Genomic DNA, 23522 nt, shown 5'->3' with positions numbered 1-23522 from the left:
GTAGGTGAAAAACAGGCATCATTTCTTATTTAGTACAAGATAATGTAAAGATTTTATCTGTAGATATATAGTAAGTAGGTGGAGGCTGCTGATGGCAAATGACTCTGAGACACTTTGCATAGAGAGGTGTGGTTTATATACAGAATATAACTATGAGAATGAAAATGAGTCAACTAAACTCTGTTCTGTCAAAGTGATTCCTCATCATCATGATCATGTTCTGGACGGTCTTCACTTTCATCACTTATTTTTCCTGTAATTCATGTTTTATACTTTAAGATTACTAAATGTAAATATACTAGGTTTTATGTTTCTATTATTACAATCCTTTCATTTTTATTGCAGATTCTGTGGCTCAGTTTACTGTCATCCAGGAACACACAATAACCGTGTCTCTTGGTGGTAATGCCATTGTGTCCTGTGGTCGTAGTGATGGCTCTGTAGTTGGTAGTAACTACCCAACCTGGGTATATCAGGCACCTGGGAGTGCTCCTAAAGGTTTAGTAAGTAGTAATGGAGCCAGTAATCATAATATAAAACCTCCAGGAACCTCTGAACGTTTTACTGGATCCATCCAAGGAGGCTCAAGTGTTTTGTCTATCAGTAATGTACAGGCTGCAGATGACGGGAATTATCACTGTGCTCTATGGACTGGTAGTGCGTACACAGTGCTACAAATTCACACACAGTGAGACATTAATATCAACTTCCTCTTTTGTTCCTCATACATATGTATTTAAATATCCAAAGAATATTAATCAAATATACTGTATGTGTAGCAACCTCACAGAATGTAGCATTTACTAGGCTGACAGCAGCTGGTTTCTATTGATTGCTGTGCTAATTGAGTACAATTTTATATTTACCTTTTTCAATAATCATAATAATGATTTGTGAGCTTATAAGAAAAGAAATGTGAGAATTCTGTGAGTATTACTGGGGTTCTACAGAAGTAGCTTAAGCTAATAAACCATTTCTTATCAAAGTAGTGCAAATTAGGACAAAATAATATAGGAGTGGGAATTTTTAGCATTGCTTTTGCTCAATACCAAAAGGAAGGTTCTCTCTGGAATTGGACTTTAACTGCTTGTCCACCGCCCGCCGTCATTTGAGGCAGACCCTCTTGTTCTGGGCGAACGTCATATGATGTTGCGCCTTCTTAAGCCACTAGGGGGCGCGCACGCCCGCCGCGTCACTTTGGACCGCGATTGGACAATAACTTAGCAGGACCGTGGATCTGTGTGTGTGTAAACACACAGATCTACGTCCTGTCAGGGAGAGGAGACCGGTGGTGTGTCCCTTGTACATAGGGACAACCATCGGTCACCTCCCCCAGTCAGTCCCCTCTCCCCACAGTAAGAATCACTCCCTAGGGAACACATTAACCCCTTGATCGCCCCCTAGTGTTAACCCCTTCCCTACAGTAATCAATGCATTTTTATAGCAGGGATTGCTGTATAAATGTGAACGGCCCCAAAAATGTGTCAAAAGTGTCCGATGTGTCTGCTGCAATATCGCAGTCACGATAAAAATCGCTGATCGTCGCCATTACTAGTAAAAAAAATAATAATAATAAAAAACATGCTATAAATCTATCGCCTATTTTGTAGCTACTATAACTTTTGGGCAAACCAATCAATATACACTTATTGCGATTCTTTTTACCAAAAATATGTAGAGGAATATATAAACTGAGGAAAAAATTTGTTTAAAAAAAAATGTATATGTATTATAGCAAAAAGTAAAAAATATTGTGTTGTTTTTTTTCAAATTTGTCCCTCTTCTTTTGTTTAAAGCGCATGTAATAAAAACTGCAGAGGTGATCAAATACCACCAAAAGAAAGCTCTATTTGTGGGGAAAAAATGATAAAAATGTCATTTGAGTACAGTGTTGCATGACTGCGCTATTGTCATTCAAAGTGTGACAGCGCTGAAAGCTGAAAAATGGCTTAGGCAGGAAGGGGGTGAAAGTGGTTAAAGGACCAGCAGATTTTTTTTTTAAATGTTGTATATGTTTTAAGACATTTTAATCAAATTACAATGCCATACATTTACTATACTATAAATCAAGGGTGTAATAAGGATTGTGAAAGACACTCTTAGGAAAGCAATGGTGCAATGACCGTATCATAATAACTGCCAGTCAGGTCTTTTCTGCATCTGTGTCCCATTGGGGAGATTTCCATTTACTTCCTGTTCCATAAGTGTGTTCAGGTAGACTTGTGGACAACAAGCCTGGTTAATCTTACAAACCAATGGATTATAAACTCTTTTACCTAGCAAAATACTATCATTATCATGAACATCTTTATAAAAATATGATTTTAAATCATAACTCAATGTTGCAAAGTATATATAAAATATTTATCCTGACACAATATCCCATTGCCATAAAAAAAAAAGATTTCTAAATATTAATGTAGCACTACCCCCGAAGGAGCTGCTGGTTTGTTTTGGGTGGCATGTTACCTCTATTCCTTCGCCGTCTAGGGTATCAGATGAGAGTTGAGAAAAACTTAAATGTCCACACTTTAGGCTTCTTTTTCTTTGCTTTATTTACCCAATGTGGTAAAAGAATAAAAGTAGTATTTGAAGAGGTGGAAGGGTAATAGGTAATAGGTTCAGGTGTTTATCTTTTGTTTGGAAACACTCCTGCTTCCAGCAACGTAGCTTTCGTCGCCACTCTAGCTAGAGTGGGTATTGTGCACCTGGATAGGCCTCTCTCACTAGCCTAGCAGACAGGGTGTCACACGGAAACTTTAGTAAAGTCTCTGCCACAGACCTTTCCAAAGATGGAGATATATTCGGTCCAGAATCCTCTCAGCACAGGATTAAGCACCCTCTTGAATACATTCTTGTGAACTTAGAACTGACAGGCAACCATTACTCAGCCTCTCAGTAATTGTGTGTCCTTCGATGAAGTTCAAGGCCTCTCCTGAGATACCAGCCTCATGCTCGGTGCTCTCCAAGACAGGTTCTTCATCGAGTGGCTTCCTCCCTCGGGACGGACAGCACAGGACCACTCTGCGAACGTAGACCCAGTCTGACTACCGGGCCTACTTAGTAGATCACAACCCCGGACCAACGTGGTCCCGGAGCCAGGAACACTTGAACACGCACCCCCTGCCATGAGGGCCACACACAGGGGGTGATGGGACGACAGGCCAGGATCGGCGACGACGCCCCAGAACTAATGACGTCTGTCCCTTAAGTACTCTCTCGAAAGAGAAATAGAATACCAGGGGCTATTCATGGACTTTTTAGGCACAGTAATGAACATAGAGGATTAGTATACAAAATATAAAAATGTATTAAAAGGTATAATGTACAAAAATGAAGTTCACAAAGAACGTACAAAAAACATACTTGGACAGTACTCAAGCACCATACAGACAACAAAAGGGTAGCAGACCAAATTAAACACAACACCCTGCATAAACGAACAAACAAAGAATATGCTCGTAAAAAATAGCCTTGGAGGGGTGGTTGATCGCTAAACTTGATGTACATGTGTTGGGGCGAGAACTGCAGTGGCTTGACATGTTTCGTGTAACATTACGCTTCTTCAGAAAGCCTCCATAACGTATGCTATATAGAGAGGAAAACAGATTTATAAAATAATCCTAAGTAATTTACACTGAGGATATAAAACATGTATACAGTATATGGATAAGCAGACCAGGAAAAAGGTGGACAAGCTCTCAATACACATAAGGGTTGAACAGGACCATCGGCGGAGACCAACAAAACACATATGGCTACATAGGTGCTAAAATCAGAAAACTATAGGGACATGTAGACATTGTAGCAATAATGGCTGGATAATAGGTAAAGGAGTTATATGTATATATATAGGTATAATATTTGAATAGGGAAAGACTAACCAATAGTGCATCAAAGCGATTATGGTAAAAAGCCAACATTAAAGAAATTTTTTATATAGATATACTCACTGAAATGTATAAGGTTCAGGTCGCAGCAGAGGTAGATGCGCAAAAGATATATCGTGTAACAAAGACACACAATGACAAGCGCATATATAGGCATGGAAATGCACAGTCATAAAAATGTGTTTAATGACAGGTTAATGAGGATGTCCTAGAGCGTGGAATACTACAGCAGGATCCTAGAGTACAAAGGGAGCTATGGTTAGGTTACTTTATGGAATAATTAAATCAGCCATCAGTTAACAAAAAAGGGAGACCAACAACACTGTTCCCACTAAAATTGAAGGTACTATTTTATGAAAGAAATACATTGCATAAAAGTTTTGTAAAATAACTCTTTTTATGCTTTTCTACCTTAAATTAATCTAAACATTTAATGTTACAAATTTAAATTTAATTTATATTAATTCACACATACACACCGTCCATCTACTCTTAGTCCGGCCCCCGGGTCCAATATATGAACCCATTGCGGCCCTCGAGTCAAAAAGTTTGCCCACCCCTGGTCTAGGGGATGTCTTTTTAAATTTAATTAGCTTGAAGAAACTTTTAACACTTTTAAGTACTATATTATATGTGTAATTGTAAATTTCAGTACATGTCATTAAATGTACTAAAATACATTTGATGTTCTACCTAGATAAGGAATATTATACTTATATACTGGCTCCTGATGAAATGGGTCACCGTGAAACTTGTGGAGCAACCGTTGAGAAGGATGGTGGAACCCCCCTATTTCTGGAGTACAGTTTAAGACCAGTTGTAGTACTTAATCTGTTATTAAAGAGGTTGTAAAGGTTCATTTTTTTAAAATAAAATGTTATACTTACCTAATCTGTGCAAGGGTTTTGCACAGAGCAGCCCTGATCCTCTTCTTCTGGGGTGCCCCGCCGGCGCTCCTGGCTCCTCTCCTTTATTGGGTGACCCCCACAGAGAGCCGCTTTCCATGGGGACACCCATGTGGGCGCGCTCCTGAGTCCCGCTGCTGCGTCCATTGACACAGACAGTGGGACTCGGCCCTGCCCCTGCATCACTGGATTTGATTGACAGCAGTGGGAGCCATAGGCTCCCGCTGCTATGAATCTATCCAATGAGGACAGAGACAACAGGTGGAGCTGCTTGGCTCGTGATCGTCGCTGGAATGGATGGGTTCTGGGGGCAGCTGCAGTATAGAAGGTTTTTCACCTTAATATAGGTTATAGGTTTGCACCTATAATTTATTAAGGTAAAAAAACATGAGACTTTACAACCCTTTTAAGTGCAGATATACAGTTTTTAATGTTATTTCGTTTTAACAGATTAAAATGAAATTCAACAAAATTGTATGTTTTATGCTTTACTTCAGTTGCTGTGGTGCCCATAAAATCCTTATTTCTTTTATTTTCCCTTTATAAAACAATAGCATAAAACAGTGTATAATTACTAAAATATAGGGGGAGATTCACATAGAGCAGGCGCACATTACGCCGCCGTAGCGCAAACAATGTACGCTACGCCAACGTAGCGCAGAGAGGCAAGCATGGAATTCACCAAGCCAGTGCTCCCAACGCTGCGCTGGGTTTCGAAGGCGTACGACGGCGTAGGTGGAAGTGGGCGTGAGCCATGCAAATGAGGTGTGACCCCATGCAAATGATGGGCCGAGCGCCAGACAGATACGTATCATGAACTGTGCATGCGCCGAGACGTGGACGCATCCCCCTGCGCATGCTCACAACCACGTCGGAACAACTGCCTAAACTATGCCGGATCAATGCGTACGGCGTGAACGTAATCTACGCCCAGCCAGACACGTCCAACATAAAATACGCCAGCTTGTGTTCCCTGGTGCAGACCTTTGCATGTTGGCTGCTGGGTTGCACCTCCTTTATGGGGCATAACTTTATGCCGGGCGTACAACTTACGCGCACCTCGCGTAGCCTGCGCCGAGCGCACGTACGTTTGTGAATCGCCGTATTTCCCTTATTTGCATATTTGAATAGCTAATCAATGGGAGCGCCACCATGCGTCCAGCCTAAATGTGCGCCCATCCTACGTCGGCGTAGGCAAGTTACGTTGGCGGGGTGAAGCCTATTTTTAGGCGTATCTTAGTTTGTGGGTCTGGCGCACAGATACGACGGTGCACATTTGCACTTACGTCGGCGTAACTTGTTATACGTCGGCGTAAGTGCTTTGTGAATCCGGGCCATAGTGTTTAATGACATGACAACCAGCAATGTACCTGTATGTTGCTAGACTTCAAGTGGTTATACCAGGATGATACCTACAACTGCAATCCTGTAAACATTTTTGTAAATGGCTCTCTTGTAAAAGTAATCCCAGCAGCTAACTAGCCATTGGATTGCTTTTACAAGCAGTTGGAGGGGACATCTCCCCCCTCCCGCCACCTTCCGCGGCTTTACCGGGATTTCCTGTCCCGCCATGAGTCTCAATCGACCAGCCGGTGTGAACAGAATGGAACAGCTTTGATCACCTCTATGATATAGAACCAGAAGCAATGAGCTTATATCACTTCCAGTTTCCCCAGAAGTAAAAAGGCACCATTTTCAAATAGGATTTAAGAGCAGGTGAGGGATGTGGGGGTCTTATAGAACCTGGATCTCTCCATAAAGAGTAACTGTCACATGCCTATTGCTGTCACAAGGAATGTAAACATTCCTTGTGACAGCAAAAAAAGTGATTAGGAAAAAGCACCCATCAGTCCTGTACACACGCAAACAGCGATCGTCTCACACATGTGAGGTATTACCGTGAACATGGACAGTAATTCTAACACAAGGCCTCCTGTGTAAATCTAAAGTGCTAAAATTTACATTGATTGTCGCTATTACATGGGTGTGCGCAATAAAAAAAATGGGTTATGTATTGTGTTTTTTTTTTTAATTATAAAAATAAAAAAAAGTGTATTTAGGAAAAAAAACTGAGTTTGAAAAAACTCTGCATAAATTCTGTGTGACATAAAAAAATTGTAACACACACCAATTTATTCTCTAGGGCCTCGGCTTCAAAAAAAATATATAATGTTTGAAATTTTCTGATACTGATTGTTAGATAAACAAAAAGTGCCAGAAAAAACCTGGAGCTAAAGTGGTAACTATGTCACTACCACATTGCCACCTAGTGGTGAAAAATATATCAACACCACAAATGGCTATAAAGATAAACAGAATCTGATTTGAAATAATCAGAATATTTACATTTATCTTGATACACCATTTGCTCTAGAGCCGTGGAATAAAACAGAAAGACACTTTCCTGACTATCCTAAACCCTATCTATAACAGAGCACGTACCCTGCATATCAGCATTAAATCCTGAGTGAGCATAAATAGCATACTGCAATATCTTTTGATTTCTCACTATGTACAAATTTACATGTATAATTACACTCTGGCCATTCACTTTTTTTTTAATTCGGATCAGTGTTTTTATGTTTGTTTTTTTAATGAAGGAGTTGTCAAAAACTGGTTTTGTGTTTTTATTACGACACCAAGTGACAATCCGTAACGTGTGGTAGGTGACGTGGCAAGTGACAATCCGGAATATGACAAGTGGCAATCTGTAACATGTGGCAGGTGACGTGGCAAGTGACAATCCGGAATATGACAAGTGACAATCCGTAATGTGTGGCAGGTGACGTGGCAAGTGACAATCCGTATCATGTGGCAGGCGATGTGGCAAGTGACAATCCGGGACTTGTTAAGTGACAATTCATAATGTGTGGCAGGTGATGTGGCAAGTGGCAATCCGCAACGTGTGGCAGGTGACATGGCAAGTGACAATCCGTGATGTGGCAAGTGGACAATCCGCAATGTGTGGCAGATGACTTGGCAAGTGACAATCTGCATCTGGTGACAGGCGACGTGGCAAGTGGACAATTTGCAACGTGTGGCAGGTGACGTGGCAAGTGACATTCTGCAACGTGTGACAAGTGACAACGTGTGGCAGGTGATGTGGCAAGTGACAATCTGCATCTGGTGGCAGGCGACGGTGGCAAGTGGACAATCCACAATGTGTGGTAGGTGATTTGGCAAGTGACAATCTGCATCTGGTGACAGGGGATATGGCAAGTGGACAATCCGCAACGTGTGGCGGATGACTTGGCAAGTGACAATCTGCATCTGATGACAGGCGACATGCCAAGTGGACAATGTGCAACGTGTGGCAGGTGACGTGGCAAGTGACATTCCGCAACGTGTGACAAGTCACAACGTGTCGCAGGTGATGTGGCAAGTGACAATCTGCATCTGGTGGCAGGCGATGGTGGCAAGTGACACACTCAGGGCTCCCACTGATTCTGCTTTATGGTGAGTTGAACTATTTCATTTTATATAACAATGTAATAAGAGAAATGTGTTTCAATCATCCTGACACCATAACAACCATGGTGCCGTGATGATTAAAGCACCAACACCAGTCATTGCCCCCCCCCCCCCCAAAAAAATCATATTTTTTGGCAGTGCCCCCCCATCCCAAGACTAGACTCTGGATCCCCCCTGGGTGAGGATGAGGAATGTAAGTTTACTGTTAAGCCTCACCGGGAGTCTGGCCGTGTCCCGACACACGCAGTCGCATACAGCAGGAGCAGAGTGGGCATACAGCATACAACATTTTGCTATGGGGCCCTGTGATTTCTAGTTACTCCCCTGATCAGTAGATATATAGTAAGTAGGTGGAGGCTGCTGATGGCAAATGACTCTGAGACACTTTGCATAGAGAGGTGTGGTTTATATACAGAATATAACTATGAGAATGAGAAGGAGTCACCTAAACTCTGTTCTGTCAAAGTGATTCCTCATCACCATGATCATGTTCTGGACGGTCTTCAGTTTCATCACTTATTTTTCCTGTAATTCATATTTTATAGTCTACTATGTTACTGAATATAAATATACTAGTAGTTTTTCTTGTACTATTAACATTCTCTCATTTGTGTTGCAGATTCTGCGGCTCAGTTTACTGTCATCCAGGAACCCACAATAACCGTGTCTCTTGGTGGTAATGCCATTGTGTCCTGTGGTCGTAGTGATGGCTCTGTAGTTGGTAGTAACTACCCACACTGGGTATATCAGGCACCTGGGAGTGTTCCTAAAGGATTAATAGGTAGCAATGGAGCCAGTAACCATAATATAAAACCTCCAGGAACCTCTGAACGTTTTACTGGATCCATCCAGGGAACCTCAAGTGTTTTGTCTATCAGTAATGTACAGGCTGCAGATGACGGGAATTATCACTGTGTGCTATGGACTGGTAGTGCGTACACAGTGCTACAAATTCACACACAGTGAGACATTAATATCAACTTCCTCTTTTGTTCCTTGTACATATTTATTTAAATACTTAAATAGCCAAAGAGTAACAAGCAAATAAATGTGTGGCAACCTCACAGAATATTCCTTTCCTGGTCAGACTGCAGTTAGATTCGTTTTAATCAGTTTCTATTGGTTACTGTGCTAATCAAATACAATTTTAGATTGTATGTCCCCTCTACACCTGTTCTTGTGACCATTCAAAATTTGGAATTCTCTTTCACTTTAATTTTCAGTGTTAATGGCCATTAGGATATATAGAGAGGGTGAGTCTTCATAATGAGGGGGGGGGGGGGGGGGGGCACAGACAACAATAAAAAATGACAGGTGTTTTAATCCCTCACCACTTTATCCAAAACTAACAAAAAAATCCTTCAATCAAAATGTAGTCATTGAGTCACAAAGCAAGTGTAGCGCTACCCCCGAAGGAGCCGCTGGTTTGTTTTGGGATCGGTGTATTAAGTTACCTTGGTGTTGTCTAGGGGTGCAGTTGGAGAACAGAGTATTGAGCGAATGTCCAGACAGTGAATAAAGGTTTTTTCCAATGCTTTATTTCCAGGCCAACATCAACATCAAATAGGAAGAAAAGGTTGATGAAGAAAGGGAGAACCTTGCGATATCAGGCCTGAATAAGAACAGAGCAATCCTGCTCTCAGTAGTACCAAATTGCATTTCGTCGCCACTCTAGCCAGAGTGGGTGACGTGCCCCCGGACAGACTTCTGCCACAAGCCTGGCAGCCGAAGTGTCACGTTAGATTGCTGGGAGGAACAGATCTCTCTCACAGACCCGGCTCTAGGGCCTCTGCCACAGGCCTATTACTTTGGATGAGCTAAATGGACAAATTGAGCGAATCCTCCCAGTAGATTTACACATAAGTCAAACAGGGTCACCAATTGACAGCTGTAACATACCTGTCAATACCTTGGTGACCAGATCCCCGATGGTTCGTTACAGTCTCCTGGATAACCCGCTTCTGGGTTCTTCCTGAGCCGATCCCCCACCGTACAGCCCTCAGCTTAGGATCTTCTCCATCAGAATGGAGCTTCGTGTAGCATACGACTCTGGCCAGGTGGGCCACGCCAGCGGGGTCCATGGATGCGCGCACCCTAAAGGTGGATGCTGCACCTGGAACCGGGACCCCGCGAATACTAAATAAAGACGGCGTCTGCCACAGATATACCCCTCCCCAGCATGCTCCGCGAGGGAAAACTCCTCTAATTGGCTGCTGGGGAGAGTCGCTCTGCCAGAACCCCTCTAGCACCACCTGTCGCCTAAAGGTGGAAACAACACCTCTGGAATGACAGCAGCCCAAAGGAGGGACAATTTGACACCAGATGACCCAGCCTGGGCCCAAACTGGTCCTCCGGCGCAAATACTTAACTGTCAGTAAAAGAAACAGAAAGAAACATGACAAACCATCCACCACCAACATTCACACCAGCTCACACCCACATACAACCATACTGGCCTCCCAGCCCACCCAGTTTATAAACATTTTTGGTCGGAAAATAATAAAAACATGTCATTGGTGAGAATTTTTTGCAAAGAATGGATGTAAAAATGAAAAAACAGACAAAAAATAAATGTATTTTTATCAAAAAGGATGTTGATTTTCCTGGATCTCTTCTATTACAATCTGTGTTAATATAGGTTGAATTACCTAAAAACAACCTGCGGAGGGAATGAACGTTGAAAGGAGCTCTGGAAGATTTTGTCCCGTTATGATCAGTCCATTTTTCGCTATTCGGCACTGTGCTACTTTAACTGGTAATTGAGCGGTCATGCAATGCTGTACCCAAATTTAATTAATATCATCTTTTCACACAAATAGAGCTTTCTTTTGGTGGTTTTTGACCACCACTGGGTTTTTTATTTTTTGTGATATATGTAAATGAAAAAAAAGGCCAAAAATGTTTTCATTTTTGCTATAAAACGTATCTGATAAAATGTAAAAAAAAATTGAATTTCTTCATAAATTTTGCCCGAAATGTATTCTGCTACATGTTTTTGCGATTCGGCACTGTGTCACTTTAACAGACAATTGCGCGGGTCGTGCGACGTGGCTCCCAAACAAAGTTGGCGTCCTTTTTTCCCCACAAATAGAACTTTCTTTTGGTGGTATTTGATCACCTCTGCGGTTTTTATTTTTAGCGCTATAAACAAAAATAGATCGACAATTTTGAAAAAAATGCAATATTTTTTACTTTTTGCTATAATAAATATCCCCCAAAAACATATATAAATTTTTTTTTCCTCAGTTTAGGCCGATACGTATTCTTCTACATATGTTTGGTAAAAAAAAATCGCAATAAGCGTTTATCGATTGGTTTGCGCAAAATTTATAGCGTTTACAAAATAGGGGATATTGTTATTGCATTTGTATTAATTTTTTATTTTTTACTACTAATGGCGGTGATCAGCGATTTTTTTTCGTGACTGCGACATTATGGCGGACACTTCGGACAATTTTGACACATTTTTGGGACCATTGTCATTTTCACAGCAAAAAATGCATTTAAATTGCATTGTTTATTAACCACAGGGAGCGCTGAAGGAGTTAGGCTTCACCTAGTGTGTGTTTACAACTGTAGGGGGGTGTGGCTGTAGGTCTGACGTCATCGATCGAGTCTCCCTATAAAAGGGATGACACAATCGATGCAGCCGCCACAGTGAAGCACGGGGAAGCCGTGTTTACATACGGCTCTCCCCGTTCTTCAGCTCTGGGGAGCGATCTCACGGTTCGGGTTCATTCCTCGGATCAGGAGTCACGGATCGAATCATTTTTCGGATCGGCAAAAAAATAAAAAAATAAAAGAAATTCTCCCCCACTGTAATATCCACATCTCCCCCCCCACTGTAATATCCACATCTCCCCCCCCCCCCCACTGAAATATCCACATCCCCCCCACTATAATATCCACATCCCCCCCACTATAATATCCACATCCCCCCCACTATAATATCTACATCCCCCCCACTATAATATCCACATCCCCCCACTATAATATCCACATCCCCCCACTATAATATCCACATCCCCCACTGTAATATCCACATCCCCCACTGTAATATCCACATCCCCCCCACTGTAATATCCACATCTCCCCCATGGCAGTAGCTTCACTAGGGTTGGTGTCACCCAGTGCAGAAAAAAATGGTATCATACCCCCCCCCCACCAACTATAGTCCCCCCTCAGTAAAGAACCCCCTTGGTGCAGACACCCGCATCAGTACAGACACCACCCTCCTCCCAGTACAGACACCCCCCCTCCTCTCAGTACAGACACCCCCCATGTAGTACCGACAGACACCCCCCATGTAGTACCGACAGACACCCCCCCAGGTAGTACAGACAGACACCCCCCCAGGTAGTACAGACAGACACCCCCCCAGGTAGTACAGACAGACACCCCCCCAGGTAGTACGGACAGACAACCCCAAGTTAGTACAGACAGACACCCCCCCCAGGTAGTACAGACAGACCCCCCCCAGGTAGTACAGACAGACACCCCCCCCAGGTAGTACAGACAGACACCCCCCCCCCAGGTAGTACAGACAGACACTCCCCCAGGTAGTACAGACAGACACCCCCCCAGGTAGTACAGACAGACACCCCCCAGGTAGTACAGGCAGACACCCCCCACAGGTAGTACAGACAGACACCCCCCCAGGCAAGACACCCCCCTCAGGCAAGACACCCTCCCTAAGACACCCCCCCTCAGGCAAGACACCCCCCCTCAGGAAAGACACCCCCCCTCAGGCAAGACACACCCCCCCCAGGCAAGATGCAAGACACTCTCAGGCAAGACACCCTCAGGCAAGACAACCCCCCTCAGGTAAGACAACCCCCCCTCAGGTAAGACAACCCCCCCTCAGGAAAGACACCCCCCCTCAGGCAAGACACACCCCCCCCCAGGCAAGATGCAAGACACTCTCAGGCAAGACACCCTCAGGCAAGACAATCCCCCCTCAGGTAAGACAACCCCCCCTCAGGTAAGACAACCCCCCTCAGGTAAGACAACCCCCCCTCAGGTAGTACAGACACTTCCAGCGGTGTGTCCCACGAGTGCGGGCTCCTCCTCCTCTGTGGGTGTAAACAGAGGAGGAGGGCCGCTGCCGGGTGTACCAAAATGGCCGCGGCTCCGGGGCTAGGCCGAAGCCGCGGCCTTTCCTAATGTTATGGCCGCGGCTCCGGAGCTAGGCCGAAGCCGCGGCCTAGCTCTGGAGCCGCGGCCATAACATTAGGAAAGGCCGCGGCTTCGGCCTAGCTCCGGAGTCGCAGCAATCCGTGGATCACAGTGTGTGCCGATCCGAAGGGGGTGACCCGTTCGGATCACGGATCACCTGTGATCTGTTGCACCACTAGTTATCACCCCTGTAACATTTGTTTTGCTGTCTGTGCACCTGTTCAGAACATTTCACCTCACTTTCTCACTTTTTTTAGTGACACGGATTGGTGATAAAGCATAAGGGGAGAAGAGACATGTTTTTCCCATATTAACTCTTACAGAAGAGAATTTCCCTTCCTAGGGGTAGATTTCCTCTCACTTCCTGTTGTCTCCTTCCATTTGCAAGTGTGGTGACCGGGGAGGGTGAGCCCCACGGCCACACACATGCGCTTGATGGTTAGCTACTTGGTTCTTGGGGCTAGGAGCCCAGGGTCAGGTGGTATTAACCCTTAGTGAGGGCCAGATGGTATTAACCCTCTCTTTCACGTGACGCCACTGTAGTCTTGGAATACTCCGGGAAACTACAGCTCCGGGGGCCTCTGTATCCCCGCTAGTTAGGATGGTAATAACACAGTCCACAACAGGGGTTAAAACAACGAAGGCTTTACTGGCATGAAGGCAGGTGTCAAAATCTTCACAGCGTTTAAACAGAGTGTCAAAATGTTCTGTAGGCAGTCTCTAGAGGATCACACGGCTGATAATGCTTGAGCTTAGCTGATCATATATATACTCGGCTGCAAAAGCCGGATTAGTAATTCAGGGCCTATGCTTAACTAGGCTGAAAAATAGATACACTTACTGAAGTGTCTGTAGACTTGAGGCTTTTCGCCGGAATAACGGATTGATCCGATAAATGAGCTGAAGTACTGGTTCTGTAATGTTTAGGGATACTCCACTCTTTGCTGTATTTTCTCCTAAACTGAAGGCTTCTGGCCTGCACTGCTTCTCTGACTGTGTTTTGCTCTGCTCTGCCAGGAACTGTGTGTAGACTGGCTTAAACAGGAAGTACAATCCCTTATAAGGGCCTGATCAGACTGAAGCCCATTGGTTGAGAGCTGTGGATCATAGAGACTGACCTGTAGTATAACACAACACAATAAGGTCTTGTCTAGCACTTAGTCCTCCCGACTCTAATACACTCTGACTGAACATGAGATGGTAATACACTCTGACTGAACATGAGATGGCTGACTAAACCTCTTAAAGCTATACACACCTAATAATCGTATTATCAACCATAACAGTGTAAATCACATCATGACTAGCTGAGTCCCTGCAGGGGAGACCCCACAAGTCGAGGGCCTCAATCTGACAGGGCCTGCAGCAAATACCTGTACTGGGACACCACACAAGTAGGAGTCATTGGTAAGTTTGATGTCTGAATGCAGGGGCCTGCCCTATATATTCTGCAGAAATTTGGGCCTTAGATGTTGGTGTTGCCACAACACTGTAAGCCCTCACAGTTACTCTTGGTGGGCGTAGGAACGGGCCCTGATGTGAAATATTAGATCAAGAATTGTAATTACATGCCCCTGTTAAACAGAGGCTGAAAAATTGGGCCTTAGGCACTGGTGCTGGTGCCACAGCACTGCAACCCCTCACATATACTCTAGTTGGAGCGCAGGAATGAGCCCTGCTGCAAAGTATTGCATCAAAAATTTTAATTATGTCTGCGGTGAGCTTTACGTGCACATTTAGGTAGATTCACAAAGAGTTAGGCCGGCTTATCAGTAGATAAGCCGACCTAACTCAGAATCTACGCCGACTTATGTTTAAGTGTATTCTCAAACAGAGATACTCTTAAACATATCTAAGATACGACGGCTTGAGCCGTCCTATTTTAGGTTGCAATACTGAGGCTGGCCGCTAGGTGGCGCTTTCATTGCGGTCGGCGTAGAATATGTAAATTAGTAGATACGCCGATTCACGAACGTACGCCCGGCCGCTGCAGTACATTTACGCCGTTTCCGTAAGGCAATATCAGGCCTAAAGTTATTCCATCTTGTAGATGGAATAGTAATGTTAAAGTATAGCCGCCGTTTACGCTTCGAAATTCGAAATTTTTACGTCGTTTGCGTAAGTCGTCCGTGAATAGGGATTTACGTAGTTTACGTCCACGTCAAAATCAATAGGCCTGTGCGGCGGACGTAGCCGCAATGCATACTGGAAAATGTAGGCGCACAGCGCATGCGCAGTAAAAAAAAAACGTCTAAAACGTCAGGTCAAGTCCCATTAACATAAAACACGCCCCCTTAGACACATTTGAATTAGGCGCCCTTACGCCCGCCCGCTTTAGGCTACGCCGCCGTAACTTAGCAGGCAAGTACTTTGAGAATCAAGTACTTGCCTCGCTAACTTACGGCGGCGTAGCCTAAACAGGCTAAGCTACGCCGCCGCAAAGTTAAGCCCATCTCTCTGAATCTACCTAATTGTGGCCAGACTACACTACACTGACTTAAGAAACTGCAGGCTATTACATTGTTGGTTCACTTACCTTTTCCTTTGATTTCCCTTCTAATTTTTTTTTCTTTGTCTGAATTTCTCACTTCCTGCTCCTCCTCAGTAAGCTTGGCTGACTAACCCCCAGCCAGAACGGCTCGGATGACGGGGGCAAGCTTACTGAGGAGAAACCGGAAGTGAGAAATTCAGACAAAGGAAAAACATTTTAGAAGGGAAATTAAAGGAAAAGGTAAGCGAACCAACAATGCACTTGCGTAAAGGAACCTATTTAGAAAATAAAAAAACAACCTTTACAACCCCTTTAAAGCCTTCACAGCACACCCTTTGGGGTAGATTCAGGTAGATTTGCACATTTCTTACGCATGCGCAGTGCAGCTCAATTGCGCTACGCCGGTGCAATAGTGTGAGATTGTTACCTGATACAGGACGCCTTTTCGCGTAAATATGCGCCTGCGTAAGGTAAATTTGAGGGCGCAAGCCTGCGCAAGTGAAAGTGGGTGTGCCCCTATGCAAATGATGGGCTGACCGTTCAGCAATGGCTTACGCCCAGCGTATCCTCGACGGAGCATGCACAGATCGAACGATTACATGTGCGCATGCGTGCAACTGCGCCTGTCCTACTTCCTGGGCTACGCCGGCCCACCTGCTTGCACTGAGCAAATAAATAGGGGCAGACATGCGCAGGTCCTGTGCAAAATTACATCCTGCTTTTTTCACCCCCCCTGAGCAAGGTAATTTTGCCCCTTATTTGCGATGGCACCTCCTCAGAGGGTAAAAAAGAGGAAAAATAACTTTAATTCCTCAGAGATGGAGGTCATGCTGGCAGCACTCACAAGGCATAATGCTGCCCTGTATGGTGCCCAGCGGAAAAACACCACCATAGCCCAAAGGAGGGCTATCTATGAAGCCATCACGCTGGACATCAATGCGCTCGGGAATGAGGAGAGGACATGAGAGGAGATTCAAAAGAAATTGAACGACATGCGGCGTCGGGTCAGTGACAAACTTGTCATAATACGCAAACATGCCAGGGGCACGGGAGGAGGACCAGCCTGCCCATTGCGTTTGAGTGCGGAGGAGGAGGTTATCGCGCAAAGTTTGTCGCAGGAGCAGGTGGAGGGAGTCCCAGGATATGACTCCACTGTTGGGGACTTGGGGACAGGTAAGTGTGTTTTATCTCCTATTTGGTGTGTATCATGGGAGGGGGTAGAAGGGAACATGTGACAAGTGTGTGGCTCCACCAACATGTGTTTTTTTGTGTCATCCACAGATGTTGAGGATGAAGCTGGGCCGTCGTCGGCTGCAGGGCGACCCACGCCATCCCCACATCATCATGGGGTCCAGTCAGCCCCCATGCAGATACTGGGCATGTTGGTGGAGGAGGAGAGCGCCCATAGGCCATCTATGGAGGAGGAAGTGGTGGAGGAGTCTATTGACCTCCACCAGGAGGACTCTATCTACCTTCAGGAGGATCCCACCATCCCTGACCTCCCCAGCACCTCCCCGACCATCACGTCATCCCCCTCCAGTGTCCCTCCCTCCAGTGTCGCCCCCTCCAGTGTCGCCCCCTCCAGTGTCCCTCCCACCAGTGTCGCCCCCTCCAGTGTCCCTCCCACCAGTGTCGCCCCCTCCAGTGTCCCTCCCACCAGTGTCGCCCCCTCCAGGCCAGCCCCCTCCCCTTCTTCTCCCTCAGTACGGGCCCCAGCCTCTCCTCCCAGGAAGGCTCTATCTAAAACGAGGGGTGTACCCTCAGGCCTCCGCGAAGGGCTGCAGGAGGAACAGGGCCGGCAGACACGCCATATAGGGGCCATGGTGGGAGACTTGAGGCGGGTGGCAGACAGCCTGGCCTCCTCCTCCTCCTCAGTACAGCAGGCCCTCACCAGCTGGGTTCCAAACTGTTGCTGAGAGGATCCCAAGCTGGGAGCTGTGTGGTGGGAATTGGCTTGAGAGAACCTAGAACCAGAGGTTGTCCGGAAGGCCTAGACCAGGCATGTCCAAAGTGCGGCCCACGGGCCGAATGCGGCCCCCCTGATAATTTGGATATGTATATCTTTTGCGGCCCCCGGGCTACTAAAGATATATACTGCATTTATCAGCGCTACCTCAGAGGGGACAGGGAGGGGGCATAACAGGCGTTTACTTAGCGGCATATGTACTAGGAAGTTCTGTCTCCTGGGCTGCCATTGGAAGACTGTTCTGTTTATCATAGAATTTAGGACTTGCTATTAAAAGAGGCCACTGAGAAAACAGGAGATTCTCCTGCATGTAATCTGTTAGCGCTCGTCCCGCCCCCTCCCTGTCCCCTCTGAGGCTGCAAATGGGCATGGATCAGGCTGCACTGATGGCAATAGTGAGGCTGCATTCATGGTAATGGGGAGCCTGCATTGATGGGCAATGACCCTTATTTTGCTTCACAGTTCTTTATTTAGAATTGTTTTTCCCGCTGAAACTTCCCTCTTAAAGTGAAGGTGCGTGGTATACACCGATAAATAAGGTATACATAAAATAACACTCCCAAGCTCATCCTAAGTCTTGAACGGCGCTCGGGGATTCGTTGGGGCCACAAAAGATATATATCTATATAGATATCTATATCGATAGATAGATAGATAGATAGATAGATAGATAGATAGATAGATAGATAGATAGATACAAATAACATGCCCAAGCTCAACTCTTCACCACACAGCCACAAAGGCAGGAGAATTCTTGTTGGGCTGTGTATTAGTCCTCGGACAAACACACTTAGGGGGTTATTTACGAAAGGCAAATCCACTTTGCACTGCAAGTGCACTTGGAAGTGCAGTCGCTGTAGATCCAAGGGGGACATGCAAGGAAAATAAAAAACAGCATTTTAGCTTGCACACGATTGGAGGATAAAATCAGCAGAGCTTCCCCTCATTTCACATCTACCCCTCAGATTTACAGCGACTGCACTTCCAAGTGCACTTGTAGTGCAAAGTGGATTTGCCTTTCGTAAATAACCCCCTTAGAGTGAATTTTAATAGTTCAAAGAATGTCAGGCAAAAATGGTCGGCCCTCACGCATGTTCATTTCATCAAATCTGGCCCTCTTTGAAAAAAGTTTGGACAACCCTGGCCTAGACGAACCACCGGGGATCCAGTCAACGCACCGTATGACATGTATGCTCAGACTGTCAGTGGGTGACATTGATTGAACTAACTGGGAGGATCTACTCAACCTGACTTTTCTAAATCCTAAATTGTCCAGCCTGTGGCAGAGGCCCTGAGGCAGGCCTGTGGCAGAGGCCTGTATCCTCCCAGTGATTTTTCTTTGCAGGTGACTCTCCGGTTGCCAGGCACTGGATAACTGCCTGTCCGGGGAGCACTTTGCCCACCCTGATCGGATTGATTTGCATCATTGCTGAGAGCAGGCTTGCTCTCTCCTAACATCCGGAGGCCTGATACTAAAGTTCCTCTATTCTCATCAGCTTTTTTTCCTGTCGTGTGCCTTTTGATGTTGGCCAGTTTGGGCCTTGGAATAAAGCTTTGAAACTGAATTTGTGTCTGGACACTAGTTTTTCTCACGATCACAGAAGTCACCCCTAGACCAAGTCAAGAAGGTAACTTAGAAAGCCGATCCTGAATCAAACAGCGGCTCCTGCGGGGGTAGCGCTACAATTCATTTTAAAGGAGTTGTATAGGAAAAAAATGTTTTGCCTAAAATTAATGTCTGCAAGATAGACAGACAGAATAGTGTAATGATTCTGTTAAAAAACTAGTAAATACCTATTAAATTTCTTCATCTATATCACCTCCGGCATTCTAGTTTCTGTTCTCTCATTCACTTCCTGGTTTGCGGCGCTCGTTCATGTAAGAACTACATTTCCCAGTATGCATTGCGGCACACCCAGTAATTCACACCTCCTTGAAGTCTCTAACTCGTAGAGAGCGTCCTGCCGCACAGATGTAGTTCCCAGGAGGGGGCGAGCATGTCACTGACCACCGCAGTAAAAACTCCCTTCACGTGGTGAGTAAAATCAGACAAGCAGGAAGTGAACAGATCAGAGAAAAAATAGAGAAACTTCTGAGCAAAAACGAACAATGAGGAAGTCAAAAGAGGAATGTCTGCAGGATGCTTATTAAGAAAAAAAAATCCTTTACAACCCCTTTAAGCTTGCCTAGTTACCAACCATATTGAGTGACAGTATATTAAGTTTGCCTCTACTACCTGGTTTGATGCCTGGTTTCTTTGATATAGCACTACTACTGGATACTAAGTATTACTTTCAGTGATTTCCTGTCATACGTCCGAGGTGATTGTAGCCCTACTGCTTGGACCTTGAAGAAGGGGACATACCCCGAAATCTTGTCCTGAAAAAATGTATGTTAGTGCAAATAAAAAAGGATTATGGACAGTAATTTTCCTGTGATATTGTATGTTTCTACACTCAACCTAGTGTTTCAGAAGGGCTGAGGTTGTTGAGAAGGTCGAGGCAAAGAACAGAGGACCTAGTCTATCCACTGGCTCCTACAGTGGGTAGCACTACCTAGATATTACATACTTACATATAAATTAAGCAAGTGTAGCATTAACCCCCGAAGGAACTGCTGGTTTGATTTGCGTGGCACGTTACCTCTGTATCCCCACCGTCTAGGGTACTGGATGAGAGCTGCAATAAAGTCAATGTCTTTTCTGTGCTTTTACATTACAGAAAGGGGTAAAAATGGTAAATAGTAGAAAGGTGAAGGGATAGAAGAAATCGAAGGTGACGGATTCAGGTGTAACTGGTTCCGGAAACAGTCCTGCTTCCAACGACAACTTTCGCGCCACTCTAGCCAGAGTGGGTATAGTGCATCTGGATAGGCCTCTCTCACCAGCCTAGCAGCCAGAGTGTCACTCGGAAACTTTAGGGTGAAGTCTATGCCACAGACCCTCCTAAAGGTGGAGATAGTTTTGGTCCAAAATCCTTCTCAACTGGATCTCCTTCAAACAGCTTTAGTTATGTTAGGAACTGATAGGCGACCATCGTCCAGCCTCTCAGAAACAAAGTGTCCTTCGATGAGCAAGTAGGCCTCTCCTGGGACACCAGCCTCGTACTCGGTATCCCCCATCGATCAGCTTCCTCCCACGGGACGGACAGCCCAGGACCAATGCAAATTTCAGACTCGGTCTACCTACTGAGTCTGCGAGGTAGATTAATGCCCCGGACCAACGTGGCCCTGGAGCCAGGAGCACTGCAACACACACACCCCGGCCAGGAGGGCCACACACGGTAGTGGTGGGACGAATGCCCAGGTGGATGGCGGCAAAGCGACCCCAAACAAATGGCGTCTGCCCCACTAAATACCCCTCCCCAGCATGCATAGCGAGGTGACCAACCCTCCTGATTGGCTGCTGGAAAGTATCCAAACTACCCTGACTCCACTGCTGCCACCTAGTGGTCTGGGGGTGTGAGGTTCCCTAGACAACGACGGTGTACACACATAGTACAGTCAGACCTGGAACAGAGGCCTCTAATTTAGCCAAATAAACATGGTCAGTAGCAACTAACTCTCTGACACCCTCTAAATTTACAGCAGCACCTGCTATGAAAGTAGCCAGGCAGGCACTACACAAGTAAAAATTGGGATGTTTATTACATAGCACCAACACTGCATGCTGATTCACCAAGACTGTTCACCAAGATATGTGCAGCAACACTGCTTATGGGCCTCAACTATAGTGGACAGAAGAACACAATAAAGGACTAAAAGGAACCATTGAAGTCTGCAATAGGTAATGAGGTGACTTTCACGAAATCAATATATGCAAATTCCTTACAGTTTTAGAGCAAGTGCAGCGCCCAAAAGTGATGATAAAGTGATAATGCAAATAATTCAACTATATATATATATATATATATATATATATATATATATATATATATATATATATATAAATATGTGCAGCCCAAAATACACCATCATAAAAAAAATCATGAAACACATAAAATAGTATCAAACCCAAATATTACAAAGAAAAAAAGTATCCATCAAAGGGTCAGAAAAGGTTGTCCATATATAGACTCAAAGTAACTGTCAAAGTCTGCAGTAACAAGTAGTGAGTCAACCCGCAGAGGTACATACAAACTTCTAACAGATATAAGACAAATGTAGCACCTAAAATTCTAATAATATTAAGATGATTGATGGTGAAAATAACTCAACTCAAAAAACAGAAAAACAACATTTTCAGTCTTTTTTGTACATTTGGATAGAATAGGTAGTGATGTGTGTGGTCTGTGGTAGACAAGTTTACTGTCCTTGACATGGCGTTTGCCCCCCCCCCCCTAAAAATCAGTGCCATGATTCTCGGGGAGGAAAACAGCGGGGAGGAGGCGGCATGACGAATTCAATTAGAGACGCTCTCTCTCTCTTCTAGCTCCAGCCAGCTGACAGAGAGGGGAAAGGGGGGATCGGGGGAGATATTGTCAGGAGAATATAGTAGACCAGTACTGTGTGACTGCACAGAGGAGACCAACAATGTATGCGGTGAAGTTAAAAGGTGTTTATTAACAAATAAGTGAAGACAACCAGTGCGCAAAAAATAAGCATATACAATCAGGGGAAATACCGTATTCGTAAACGAAGCCAGGCCAGGGTCATACACAGGGGAAGTCAGCAGATGGGTGAGGATGGGAACACGGCGGAGCAGGGAGCGGGTGTATGGACAGGCTGTGGGGCAGGAATCCAAGGGGGAACAGGAACCAAGGTAAACAGGCAAAAGGAAGGACGGGTCCAGGATGGGGAACAGCAACAGAGTCCAGATAGCAGGGTCAGATAACAGGCTCAGGTCCGGGAGGTAGAACGATACCAGGGCGAGGAGTGATTACACACGCCGGGTATTTATAGAGGCGTGCTGATTGCATTCAGGTCACACCTGAACGCAGGAAGGGCTGTATGCTCCATACTTCCAAGAACCCCCCACTGGTGGACGCCACTACTGCAGCCCAAGGATCACATAATACCACCAGGGGAGAGCTCCCCCGGCAGTCCAAGACTGCCGGGAGACACCTCGTGGTGGGCCACAGTACTGCACGCCAAATACCAGGCAGTAACACCAGCGGGGGGAACCTTCCCTGACAGATATACAGTACAGACAGCCCGCGGCTCTCCTCTCCCTGTCACAGCGCCGCTGCTCCATTTACCAGAGAACTTGGCAGCAGCACTGTGACAGGGAGAGGAGAGCCACGGGCTGTCTGTACTGTATATCTCCCCCGATCGCCCCCCCCCTTCCCCTCTCTGTCAGCTGGAGCTAGAAAAAAAGAGAGCGGCTCTAATTGGATTCGCCGTGCCGCCGCCTTGCTTCCTGCTTTCCTCGCCATGATTGGCCACAGCAGAGGGCCAATCAGAAGACTCTGGGGACTGGGGGCATCATGGTAAATGTAGTCCCTTAAGAGTGGAAGCCCCAGCGTGTCCACAGACACCATGCTAAAGCCCCCAGCATGCAAGCACTCTGCTGAAGGGGGGGTTACAAAAGGAAAAAAGAGAATACTGTGCTCCAGAGAGGGAGCCCCACTGTACCCGCACCACCAGAGAGGGAGCCCCACTGTACCCGCACCACCAGAGAGGGAGCC

General features: G+C 45.5%; 2 gene segments (V, D, J or C); both read left to right on the top strand.

Moving 5' to 3' along the window:
• LOC120936501 overlaps window positions 1-23522 on the top strand; it is a 339157-nt gene that overhangs the window by 29388 nt on the left and 286247 nt on the right.
• On the top strand, window positions 8640-9247 carry LOC120936526. The segment is given in 2 exon segments: window positions 8640-8793; window positions 8886-9247. Coding segments are annotated over 2 exon segments (393 nt in total).

This window comes from Rana temporaria, chromosome 1, assembly GCF_905171775.1.
Source record: "Rana temporaria chromosome 1, aRanTem1.1, whole genome shotgun sequence".
Taxonomy (NCBI): Eukaryota; Metazoa; Chordata; class Amphibia; order Anura; family Ranidae; genus Rana; species Rana temporaria.
The sequence above is the reverse complement of the archived record's forward strand: the minus strand, read 5'-3'. Positions and strand labels throughout refer to the sequence as shown.